This window comes from Salmo salar, chromosome 14 (genome assembly GCF_965601325.2).
Source record: "Salmo salar chromosome 14, fSalSal1, whole genome shotgun sequence".
Lineage (NCBI taxonomy): Eukaryota > Metazoa > Chordata > Actinopteri > Salmoniformes > Salmonidae > Salmo > Salmo salar.
In genome coordinates, this window is record NC_138304.1 from 48,580,940 (window position 1) to 48,593,036 (window position 12,097).

Here is a 12,097-nt window from a genome sequence, read left to right on the forward strand (position 1 = left end):
ACATGGACTATGGTGGTCTGTTTGGAACATGAAGGTATTACAGACTCAGGTCAGGGAGAGGTTGAAAATGTCAGTGAAGACACTTGCCAGTTGTTCCTGCTATATCATCTTAGAACGCATTAATATCCTGCTATGACATCTCAGAACGTATTAATAACATGCTATAACATCAGAACGTATTAATATCCTGCTATGACATCTCAGAACGTATTAATAACATCTTAATATCATGCTATAACATCAGAACATATTAATATCATGCTATGTAAAAGTTGAGAAAAAAAGGCAAAAATAAAATTGTGACCATTTTTATTCCAGTGACTAGAAGTGATTCCATTTTTTCATCAGAAGCTTTACAGAGAATATTCATCAATTTTCACAATTTCATTTGCACTCATTCTTAACAATAAAAACGCTCCATCCATTGATAAAATATTAGCAAAAATACTTTCCCCTCCTCTCATTTCTCGCAACTAAGTACCTAGCCTAAATCAAAAACATCAAAAAGAACCTTCCCTTACAGAAAAGCATTTGCACAAAACCTTTAAACTAACAACAGTAGTGTCACTATTTAATCAGAAGCTACTGTACAGGGTTGAGGTCCAGTCAATTCAGAAAGAATTTAAGAGAATTGGAAATTTCAATGTACTTCCTGAACTGTCTAATTTAAAATGGAATTGACCCCAACCCTGATACTGTATTGTCTGTGGTTCCAGCTTACAGATGACTTCCATGATGGCTACAGTACAGTATGTTGCGTACAGCAAAAGAAAGTCACAAACTACAAACATGGCTGACAATTGCATAGATCACAAAAATGACGAAACATAAGAGGTAACATGGAGGAATGAGACTTTCCCTACTGTATGTTTACAAAATAATGACCTTTCACCTAGGGTGTACAGAAATCCATAACATGACACCGTTTAAAAATAAATGCACTGCAACAAAGGCTGGGATTCAATCCGATCATTCGGTAGATTTGAGATTTAGCACGCTTGACATTCAAAGGTAATTTACTATTGAGCCAACATATACAGCTTTGGTGAATGCGGTCTCCGCGAACACAGGAACATTGACTTTATAAAAAGGTGCATAGCCGACAAAACGCGATCGGATTGAATCTGGCCCTTACGCTACAGAAATCCATAAAAATTATATTGTCCAACAAATAAATGCACTGTAACTTATTGAAAACAGGTCTACCTCTACCTCTTAAGTACAGATTCAACTTTCTTGAATTTAAGAACTAAAAACTACAACCTGATCCCACATTAAAAATGTCTTTCTTTTGTAAACACAAAACTAACAAATATTGCTATATTTGATGCTTTAAAAACAATGACTTTTTCAAATATTTTAAACTTAATTTAACATGGATTCCTATAACAGTAACCAAGGAAGACATCACCTGTTCTCATCCTGTACAATGGGTTAAAGTGAGCTTAAATAAAACTCTGCCTTTTTGTGTGGAGTGCTCCAAAACTCCTTTCTGCCTCTACCTAGTCCGTTTGGCTGTTTGTCTTGGTAGGTCCTTCACATGGTTTTTAAATCATTGTTGCTCCTTTGTTTGCTGAAGTGCGAAGGATATTTATTAACTTTTATTTAACTAGGCAAGTCAGTTAAGAACAAATTCTTATTTACAATGACGGCCTTTACAAAGGTTCACCTTGAACCCTTCCAAATGATAGGTGTTTTAAAAAGAGCAACAAAAAGCTGTACCCGATTGATTATATAGATGTCATGAGGTACTGAACCTGGTTCAAGTATGGATGTAAAAATATATGTCAAAAATACATTTGAGATGCACTTCATTTAGCTTGAAGTTTGCACTTTTGAGACTATTCCATTGTACCTGGCAAACTACCCTCAGAAGCCCAGGCTTCTCACGTTCGAGTCAACGAGACGGGATTTAGAAGGAGGGCCATGCAAGTCTACTGGCAAACTAAATCAAGCGCAGCTCAAGTATTTGAATGTATTAGACCCAGGCCTATGAGGTCCACTCGTATTTGTCAAGTAGTGTATTTCAACAGGAATAGTACAATTACTGGACAAAAAAAAAAAGTTGAGTTGTTTTCACAAATAAAATATTAAAAAAGGTGCAACTATGCTTTAAGTTTATACATCACTGGTTTGTCGTAGTGAATTCTATAAAGTAGTTCAACAATATATAATGAATGTATTTATCTGTGTGTGTAATTATCTTAGGATCTATAACACGGCCATTCCATTCCTTGATTTGTTAGTTTTTTTAAGAAATCCAAAACAATAATAAAAAATAATTACTTTTTTTTTTACACTAAAACAAACTACAAAATGTTCATAACATTGCAACCCTTATGGCTAATTGGAGCATTAAGCTGAACTTGTAACATAGGATCCTACACCCAAAAATACAAGAGAGCTATTGTTATGTATGTCTGAGTATTTCTACCATGATCTGTCTCGTGACCCTTCGAACCATCCAACCAGTCGTTAAAAAAAAAAAAAAAAACTGTACAACGTTCTCTCGGACCATACCGTATTACCAACTGTAGACTGTATGCTCGCCATCACTCATATACCAAAGACCTGTTTAGGATGTTCAGATAGAAATGTATAGTGTAGAACAGACATCCATCGTCATCATATAAAATTGGGGAACCGTGTCAGTCAAATTCATTACATTTCTTTCTATTAGTGTCTCATCTCAATACATCACCCCAGGTCTGTTCACCAACGTTCTGAAAATGCCCCATGTTGTTTGACTGCTCAGTATCTCTGCTAGTGTTTCTTCAGGCAGAAACACACAAAGCTACTCTTCCTCCACTTCCTGGTTGCTGACCTCGTGGTGGTGGTCATGGCAACACTCGTGGTCATCATGGTGGTGTTCCGCTGCGGCGGTTTCAGACTGCTCCACAGAGAGTTGCTCCAGTGAGCTGATGACGTCAGGCTCTACCATTGGCTCTGGTGGTGTTCCATCCAATGGGACGTCCTCCTGAGTGAGTGAGTCCCCCACCAAGATGTCACTTATCTGGGGCTGAAGCCGGAGGTCAGCCTGGGGCTCTGGCTGGAGCTGGTCCTGGGGCAGGAGGTCCAGGGGAGGGGAGGGGGAGAAAGAGGTGATGTCTGGGTCTGGGAGAGAAGCTTCAGCATGGACGAGAGGGGCGAGGGACTCAACGACAGGAGGAGGGGCGAATGGAGCCTCCACAACTGTGTCAGGGGATCCAGCGGATTCGGACGCTTGGTCTTGTGATTCGGTAGGCATGATAAGGGACTCCCGAGGTTCAGTCTCCATCCAGTTCTCTGGTGGCGTCTCAGGAAGCTCACCGTCACCCAGCTCTTCTGTACGAACAGAGAGGAGAGACACGGTCAACGTTGGGACTATGGAGATTCATTGTTGGACAAATTGGTTGCAGCGGTATAAAAATTGTGATAAGGGTCTATCGTTTCACATTGTGATAATAAATATCAACAACAGTGTGCTTGTCTTGGTTTGACACGGCAACCAATTGAAAATACAAACACTACCAAAACAACACCTTGTTTCCCTTTCAATAAGTTCCATGTTATTGTTAACTTACCGATGCCGGAGATGTCGTTGCTGTCTTTTTCCTCATTCACATCCTCGTGTACGGCCAGAGAGGTGCCGGTCATGTCGATGGACGAGACGGACAGGTCCAGCCGATCAGCCATGTCTTCTGATGGGTCAGGGGCCATCATAGCCACCTCAGACTCAGAGAAGCCTGGAGGAACACAGAGTCACAGATTCAGAACCTAAAAAGGATCCCTTCCTTATCAGGCAAAAAGACAAAGCATTGGCTGAGCACAGAGGTAGTTCAAGATAAAATAAAACAGACAACGACAAAGGGGCTGCATCAATATAACAGTTTCACAGATTCAGAACCTAACCTCAGAAACCTAGAGGAACACAGAAAGAGATTTATTAGCTGAAGGGCCAAACAAAGCAAACAAGGTCACAGCACAGAGGTCATGGAAGATGAACAGTAAAGACATAGTAATCAGAGTCTTGGTTTCTGACTGTGTGTATAATAGCGTTATGTGGACCCAAGGACGAGTAGCTATTGCCCCCCCCCAACAACAAAAAAATAGACAAACATTTTAATGAACTCCTATTTCATTTATGGCTTTATATGTGTTGGCTGAATATGTGTTTTTATAATGATCTAGGGTGCATTCGTATATTCACTCTGGAGTGACAGAGTGCGCCCTGGGAGTTCGTCAGATTGTCTGTTCACAAATTCTGAGTGTTTCGCCCTCTTAGCGTTCAGTCAGCCCACCTGGATCCACGACTCCCTGTAACCAACCAATCAGTCAGCCCACCTGGATCCACGACTCCCTGTAACCAACCAATCAGTCAGCCCACCTGGATCCACGACTCCCTGTAACCAACCAATCAGTCAGCCCACCTGGATCCACGACTCCCTGTAACCAACCAATCAGTCAGCCCACCTGGATCCACGACTCCCTGTAACCAACCAATCAGTCAGCCCACCTGGATCCACGACTCCCTGTAACCAACCAATCAGTCAGCCCACCTGGATCCACGACTCCCTGTAACCAACCAGTCAACCCACCTGGATCCACGACTCCCTGTAACCAACCAATCAGTCAGCCCACCTGAATCCACGACTCCCTGTAACCAACCAATCAGTCAGCCCACCTGGATCCACGACTCCCTGTAACCAACCAATCAGTCAGCCCACCTGGAACCATGACTCCCTGTATGGGTGGAGGTAGAGGACTGTCCTCTTCCTGCAGAGTGATCTGTTCCAGTCTGTTATCTTGGTCTGTTCTCTCTGTTCCCTGTCCCAGGCGTGGGCCAGACTGACCCACCATCAGAGACGCCTGGGGATCACACAGCAACAACACATTACACTTTATTCATTTCACAGGGACAATGCACATCAATCAACACTTCTGTAAATGTGCCTGGGGGGGGACAACATGGTCGCTGTTGCCTTGTTGTCATCTGTAGACACCTGTAGTTCCACGTTTACTGCATTATGATGTCATAAGCCTTGTAATGGGGGTAACGGTAAGCCTTGTCACTAGCAGGCCTGTAGACTCATGTGTCATTACTGTACAAGTGACTGGCATAGTGGCATTCCCTCTGTCTCATTCCCATAGTTGTAGTGAAACACAAGGAGCCCATCCATACCTCTTGGTATCCATTGGCGGGTATCTCTGGTTTGGAGTCATCTTCAGGGAGAGAGGGGAACATGGATGGGATCCTGTGCAAGTAGCCGTATCCGATACCGCAACCCAAACTACAAAACAAATATCACTTAGACTGCTGTTTCAGAGCCTTGGCATTTAGGCCGTACAGAATAACCTCAGAGAAAAAAAGAGAGAGCCCAGGTAAGACCTAGTGGCCCACATCCCCAGGTAAGGCTCAGCCCACTCGCCTCTCCTCTCCTCTCCTCTCCTCTCCTCTCCAGGTAAGGTCAAGGTAAACCCCAGGTAAGGCTCAGCCCACCCACCTCCCCTCTCCTCCCCAGGTAAGGTCAAGGTAAACCCCAGGTAAGGCTCAGCCCACTCACCTCTCCTCTCCTCCCCAGGTAAGGTCAAGGTAAGCCCCAGGTAAGGCTCAGCCCACTCACCTCCCCTCTCCTCCCCAGGTAAGGTCAAGGTAAGCCCCAGGTAAGGCTCAGCCCACCCACCTCCCCTCTCCTCCCCAGGTAAGGTCAAGGTAAACCCCAGGTAAGGCTCAGCCCACTCACCTCTCCTCTCCTCCCCAGGTAAGGTCAAGGTAAGCCCCAGGTAAGGCTCAGCCCACTCACCTCCCCTCTCCTCCCCAGGTAAGGTCAAGGTAAGCCCCAGGTAAGGCTCAGCCCACCCACCTCTCCTCTCCTCCCCAGGTAAGGTCAAGGTAAGCCCCAGGTAAGGCTCAGCCCACTCACCTCCCCTCTCCTCTCCTCCCCAGGTAAGGTCAAGGTAAACCCCAGGTAAGGCTCAGCCCACCCACCTCCCCTCTCCTCCCCAGGTAAGGTCAAGGTAAACCCCAGGTAAGGCTCAGCCCACTCACCTCCCCAGGTAAGGTCAAGGTAAACCCCAGGTAAGGCTCAGCCCACTCACCTCCCCTCTCCTCTCCAGGTAAGGTCAAGGTAAACCCCAGGTAAGGCTCAGCCCACCCACCTCCCCTCTCCTCCCCAGGTAAGGTCAAGGTAAACCCCAGGTAAGGCTCAGCCCACTCACCTCCCCTCTCCTCTCCTCCCCAGGTAAGGTCAAGGTAAACCCCAGGTAAGGCTCAGCCCACCCACCTCCCCTCTCCTCCCCAGGTAAGGTCAAGGTAAGCCCCAGGTAAGGCTCAGCCCACTCACCTCCCCTCTCCTCCCCAGGTAAGGTCAAGGTAAGCCCCAGGTAAGGCTCAGCCCACTCACCTCCCCTCTCCTCCCCAGGTAAGGTCAAGGTAAACCCCAGGTAAGGCTCAGCCCACCCACCTCCCCTCTCCTCCCCAGGTAAGGTCAAGGTAAACCCCAGGTAAGGCTCAGCCCACCCACCTCCCCTCTCCTCTCCAGGTAAGGTCAAGGTAAACCCCAGGTAAGGCTCAGCCCACTCACCTCCCCTCTCCTCTCCTCCCCAGGTAAGGTCAAGGTAAACCCCAGGTAAGGCTCAGCCCACCCACCTCCCCTCTCCTCCCCAGGTAAGGTCAAGGTAAACCCCAGGTAAGGCTCAGCCCACCCACCTCCCCTCTCCTCCCCAGGTAAGGTCAAGGTAAACCCCAGGTAAGGCTCAGCCCACCCACCTCCCCTCTCCTCCCCAGGTAAGGTCAAGGTAAACCCCAGGTAAGGCTCAGCCCACTCACCTCCCCAGGTACGGTCAAGGTAAACCCCAGGTAAGGCTCAGCCCACTCACCTCTCCTCTCCTCTCCTCCCCAGGTAAGGCTCAGCCCACTCACCTCTCCAGGTAAGGTCAAGGTAAACCCCAGGTAAGGCTCAGCCCACCTCCCCTCTCCTCTCCTCCCCAGGTAAGGCTCAGCCCACTCACCTCCCCTCTCCTCCCCAGGCCCCGTTGGGTGTGACCACCACCTCTCTGCAGGAGTTTGTCTCTGTGTTGTAGATCAGCAGTTTCAGAGGTTTCCCCTCGTGGGCCTCGATCAGCGAGAAGAAGTCCTCCGACTGAGGACAGACACCGAGATCAAAGGGTTATTTTCCCACTAAATGAAAAGGCAACGACCTAGTCAACAGAGTTAACAACTTTAAAAACGTTAAGAATGTGAAGGATAATAATGAAGCTTACATCCTGCAACACCTGGTCTGCTCCAACGATGAAGTCACTGTGGGCCTGAAGGCTGGCCAACGCAGCTGGTGAGTTCACATCCACATCCTAGAGAAAATAACATACAGAACAGCATGATGTGAAACGACATGTAGGATCTCCCCCCAGACCAGATAGACCAGACAGACAACTGATCACACCACAGATAAAAAACAATACCTAGTTGTTTGAAATTGTAGCCGTGTGTACGTTTATCTACTACTACCTAATCATAGCCTCATCGACAGCCAGGTAAGTCCTCACCAGTACATGCCAGACGTTCTCGTTGGCTCCTTGGTAGCTACAGAACCTGACAGATGCCCCCAGCAGACCCTGTCCTCCCCACATGTTACTGGGCACCACCTCCACCTCCCTCAGCCTCATGGTCTTAGTGCTGTACACCTCCATGATCACCGCCTTCTCCACATTAGCCTTCAGAAGGTCCTTCAGCACGTCATTCTCCTGGTTCTGGACACACGTTAGTTTGTCAGTTGGAAATGTGCAACACATGGGTGGGGGTTGTGTGTGATAGATTAGATAGAGGAACTGAACAGAGTATCTAAGGTGTATTTTATATTAATCGATGGTCTATAGTAGAAAATAAATAAGATGGTATCACAATGCTTTTTTTTGTCACCCCCAAAGCCAATTCCTCCTTTGGCCGCCTTTCCTTCCAGTTCTCTGCTGCCAATGACTGGAACGAACTGCAAAAATCTCTGAAACTGGCAACACTTATCTCCCTCACTAACTTTAAGCACCAGCAGTCAGAGCAGCTCACAGATCACTGCACCTGTACATAGCTCATCTATAAATAGCCCAAACAACTACCTCTTCCCCTACTGTATTTATTTTGCTCCTTTGCTCCCCAGTATTTCTACTTTGCACCCTCATCTGTCAAATCTACCATGCCAGTGTTTTAATTGCTATATTGCATTTACTTCGCCACCATGGCCTATTTATTGCCTTTACCTCCCTTATATCACCTCATTTGCTCACATTGTATATAGACTTATTTTTCTACTATATTATTGACTGTATGTTTGTTTATTCCATGTGTAACTCTGTGTTGTGTGTCAAACTGCTTTGCTTTATCTTGGCCAGGTCGCAGTTGTAAATGAGAACTTGTTCTCAACTAGCCTACCTGGTTAAATAAAGGTGAAATAAATCAAATAAAATAAATACTCTGACTACCTCACCAGTCTGTGGTCTCCCAGAGAGAGGATGAATCTGACTACCTCACCAGTCTGTGGTCTCCTAGAGAGAGGATGAATCTGACTACCTCACCAGTCTGTGGTCTCCCAGAGAGAGGATGAATCTGACTACCTCACCAGTCTGTGGTCTCCCAGAGAGAGGATGAATCGGACTACCTCACCAGTCTGTGGTCTCCCAGAGAGAGGATGAATCTGACTACCTCACCAGTCTGTGGTCTCCCAGAGAGAGGATGAATCTGACTACCTCACCAGTCTGTGGTCTCCTAGAGAGAGGATGAATCGGACTACCTCACCAGTCTGTGGTCTCCCAGAGAGAGGATGAAGTCAAAGAACGGCTCCAGCCCAGCTTTCTCAGCAGGGGAATTCTCCTGCACCTATCAGATCACCACGTGGACATGGGAAGACAAACACAACCATTTAATCCAATGTTTGTGCTTCTAGTTCCGACAGTTCAGCAATATCTAACATGTAATCTAACAAATTCCACAAGAAGTACCGTTGATCAACAAATAGTAGATCATATACTGGGTCAAGTAAGCTGTGTTGTGCAGTATTGTACGCATTTCAGCTATGCTGTTGTGCAACATGTGGCTTCTGCAGATAGCAGCAGGTGGGTATAATAACGGGATACTGTTCCAAGAAAGTCGTAAAGTACAAGGATGTACAATAAACGCATAGAAAGTAGAATGATTAATTCACCAAGCTAACTAGCTGCCGAATAGGCATCAACTCATCATATAGGTAATGCTTAATGTTTGTCCATAAGGCTACCAGAGTGAGGATAGACATTTTTTGGGGGGAATAAACTTGGTGAGTGAAACACTTAACTAAATTACCTACTCCCTACCAGGTATCTTATTATGCCGCTATACAACTTGGTATGCGTTGTTTGTTAGCAAACGTGTTCTTTTTGGAACAGATTCCTGTTGGAAAGTTTCACAAATTATACCGACCCTGGTAGTAGTCCCATAGATTTTACACGGTTTTAAATCAACATGTTCCTCTCAGGCGAATGTAATGGCACATCTAAAGCAGCTATCTGGCTAACGTTAACTAATTGAGTCAAGTCAACTTCATATATAGAGTTGAGTTTACTAAGTTACTATATAGTTAACTCGTGTAGCGAAACACATTTGTATAATATAAATGCATGTATGAAAAGGTGTCAACGTAAAAAATGTTGTTGTTGTCATTCGGTCACCGCTAGGCCCAGTAGCTACAGTGGATTTGACCGGTTTAAGTTGTGTTATATTGTAGTTAGGGGGGCCTGGCTGCTCATTCACACACAAGAGAAAAGAGATCGTATACAGACTATACACAGCGTTATTATGATCGATTGATTGATTGATTTTCGAGCTAAAACAATGTGAGATCGTTGTGTTGTCAATGCGCCAAATAAAGGCTAGCTAGCTAACTGCCACCTCATCAGCTTTCGGCAGGCCTTATCCGGTTACTACACCACGGTATGCCTTCTGTATACTACCGTCAATTCTCCCCGCCAACAACTACACGCAGCGACATAATAACAAATAAAGACGCATTAATTACCCCGTGGACGTGGTATCCATCTGTTCCTCCTTCCGACGCACCGGTGCTTTGTGATAAACCCATTATTATAGAAAGCACAAAATATTATTTCAGTGTATCTGAGAGAGTTGACAGATTCCCCTTAATGCTCCACGGCCATCTTGTCATTGGAGATCTCCTATATCAGACCAGACTAGTCGCACACTGCTGACACCGAGCAGTATGTAGAGCAACGATCCTGCTACACTGGACGATAACTCACTTATACTTAATTAACTCACTTAAAACAAATACCCTACCATCTAACACTACACGCACAAAAAATAATAATAAAACATATAATATACTCCACTATTTAAATCAATTTAGTCCTACTGGACACTTACTGATAGTTGTAGCTGCTTTGTGTGATGTATTGATGTTTCTACCTTCTTGCCCTTTGTGATGTTGTCTATGGCCAATAATGTTTGTACCATGTTTTGTGATGCTGCCATGTTGTGTTGCTACCATGTTGTGTTGTCATGTGTTGCTGCCATGATATGTTGTTGTCTTAGGTCTCTCTTTATGAGGAGTCTCTGTTGTTGTGATGTGTGTTTTGTCCTATTTATTTATTTATTTATTTTTTAATCCCAGCCCCGTCCCCACAGGAGGCCTTTTGCCTTTTGGTAGGCCGTCATTGTAAATAAGAATTTGTTCTTAACTGACTTGTCTAGTTAAATAAAAATTAAATAAAAAAAATACTTCAGGTCAACAGCCTGAACGGGTGGGACACCACCACTTAACACACCCTGTAATTCTTCAAATCAAATGTTTATTAGTCACATACACATATTTAGCACTGTAACAGTAACTCTTCTTACGTCAAGTCTCGCACACCCAAAAACCTCTATGCAGCTGCCACCACAACCTCTTTTTTCTGTAACTTACGTTCCATCCCTGCAGTACAGTTGATAACCATTGCTTTAACTGCAAAAAATCCAATCTTTCTGAAACATATATCACTTGTGGTTTATCCCTCTGTACTGGTACAGATCTTCTAGTCACACCACTCCTCTCAGGATCCCTCCCCCTTGACCCATCTTCCTCTACTTTCTTCACTGCCTCAGCATATGACAACTTCTGCACTACTCTAACCCTGGAAACCTCAACCTGCCTCTCTCACATGGGACATTTCTGATCCCCAGCCCCATGGGCACCCCTACAATTAACACATACCACTACTTTCCCCAATGCTACACATTCCTTTGTCTCATGCCCTTCCGCACACTTCTCACACCTAGGAACCTCCCTCCTACACACTGCTGCCCATAAGCTTGACACCTGTAACAACGTAATGTGTTCGGCACAAAAGCTCTGATAGGAAAACGTATATATCCTAACATCACTTTGTCGGGCAAAGACTCAACATCAAAACTCAAAGAACAGACAATGACTCTTCTGCTTCGCCACCCTGTCTGCGTCGCACTAAACAACGAGCATCACAAACACCGGGAATCTTCCCCTTCAGTTGGTCAGCTTTCACATTTACCGCTACCCCAGTAATCACTCCTTTCAATGGCGCCCTTTTCTTGAGAACAAAACAATTCACATCTCTTGTCCCCATTCGTTTAACATGGAGAGCCTGCTCCTTCTGACCAGCAGAAACACAAACAGTTATCACAAGACCACTTCTGGTTACCCTCACCGATTCCACAGCACCCAACTCTGTTTTCATCCACCCTGAAACCACAAATGGGTCCACTTTTTCCCAAAACTTCACTCCTACTGTCACAGACTCATCTTTATCCTGACCCTCAGTTCAAGCCTCGGGCTCCGAGAACTTCACCACACCTACCACCTCCGATACTTCGCCCTCATTCATTTCCATTTCTCTTCCTGTCTTCAACTCACTCTGCTTACGCTTTCTAACCATTCTTCTATAACAAACAATCTCCCTTTTTCTGCCATTTTTAACCGACTCAAGCTCACCCTCTTCCTCCCTCTCTTTCTTAGACCTCCTCTGCCTCTCTTTTTCCCTCCTCTGTATTCCAAGTATAAATCTCCTTATGATAATATTGCACTTCTCCTGACATACATCTTGTTCTTGCCCTGTCAAGGGA

At 45.3% G+C, this 12,097-nt stretch overlaps 1 protein-coding gene across 3 annotated transcripts; it reads right to left on the reverse strand.

Moving 5' to 3' along the window:
* Positions 1-292: 292 nt before the first annotated feature.
* On the reverse strand, positions 293-10,203 carry gorasp1a (golgi reassembly stacking protein 1a). 3 transcript variants are annotated; one of them, XM_014141422.3, is made up of 9 exons: positions 10,020-10,203; positions 8,765-8,845; positions 7,525-7,728; positions 7,243-7,329; positions 6,991-7,121; positions 5,162-5,270; positions 4,707-4,848; positions 3,564-3,725; positions 293-3,324 (listed from the first exon to the last, which is right to left on the reverse strand). In XM_014141422.3, exons 1-9 carry the CDS (start codon positions 10,080-10,082, stop codon positions 2,795-2,797), a joined length of 1,509 nt encoding a protein of 502 aa, XP_013996897.1. In that variant the 5' UTR covers positions 10,083-10,203; the 3' UTR covers positions 293-2,794. The 3 variants fall into 3 exon arrangements, with proteins under 3 accessions (XP_013996897.1, XP_013996900.1, XP_013996899.1); XM_014141425.3 differs by having other exon boundaries at positions 8,760-8,845; positions 10,020-10,183; XM_014141424.3 differs by lacking the exons at positions 8,765-8,845; positions 10,020-10,203 and adding an exon at positions 8,457-8,734.
* Positions 10,204-12,097: the final 1,894 nt, after the last annotated feature.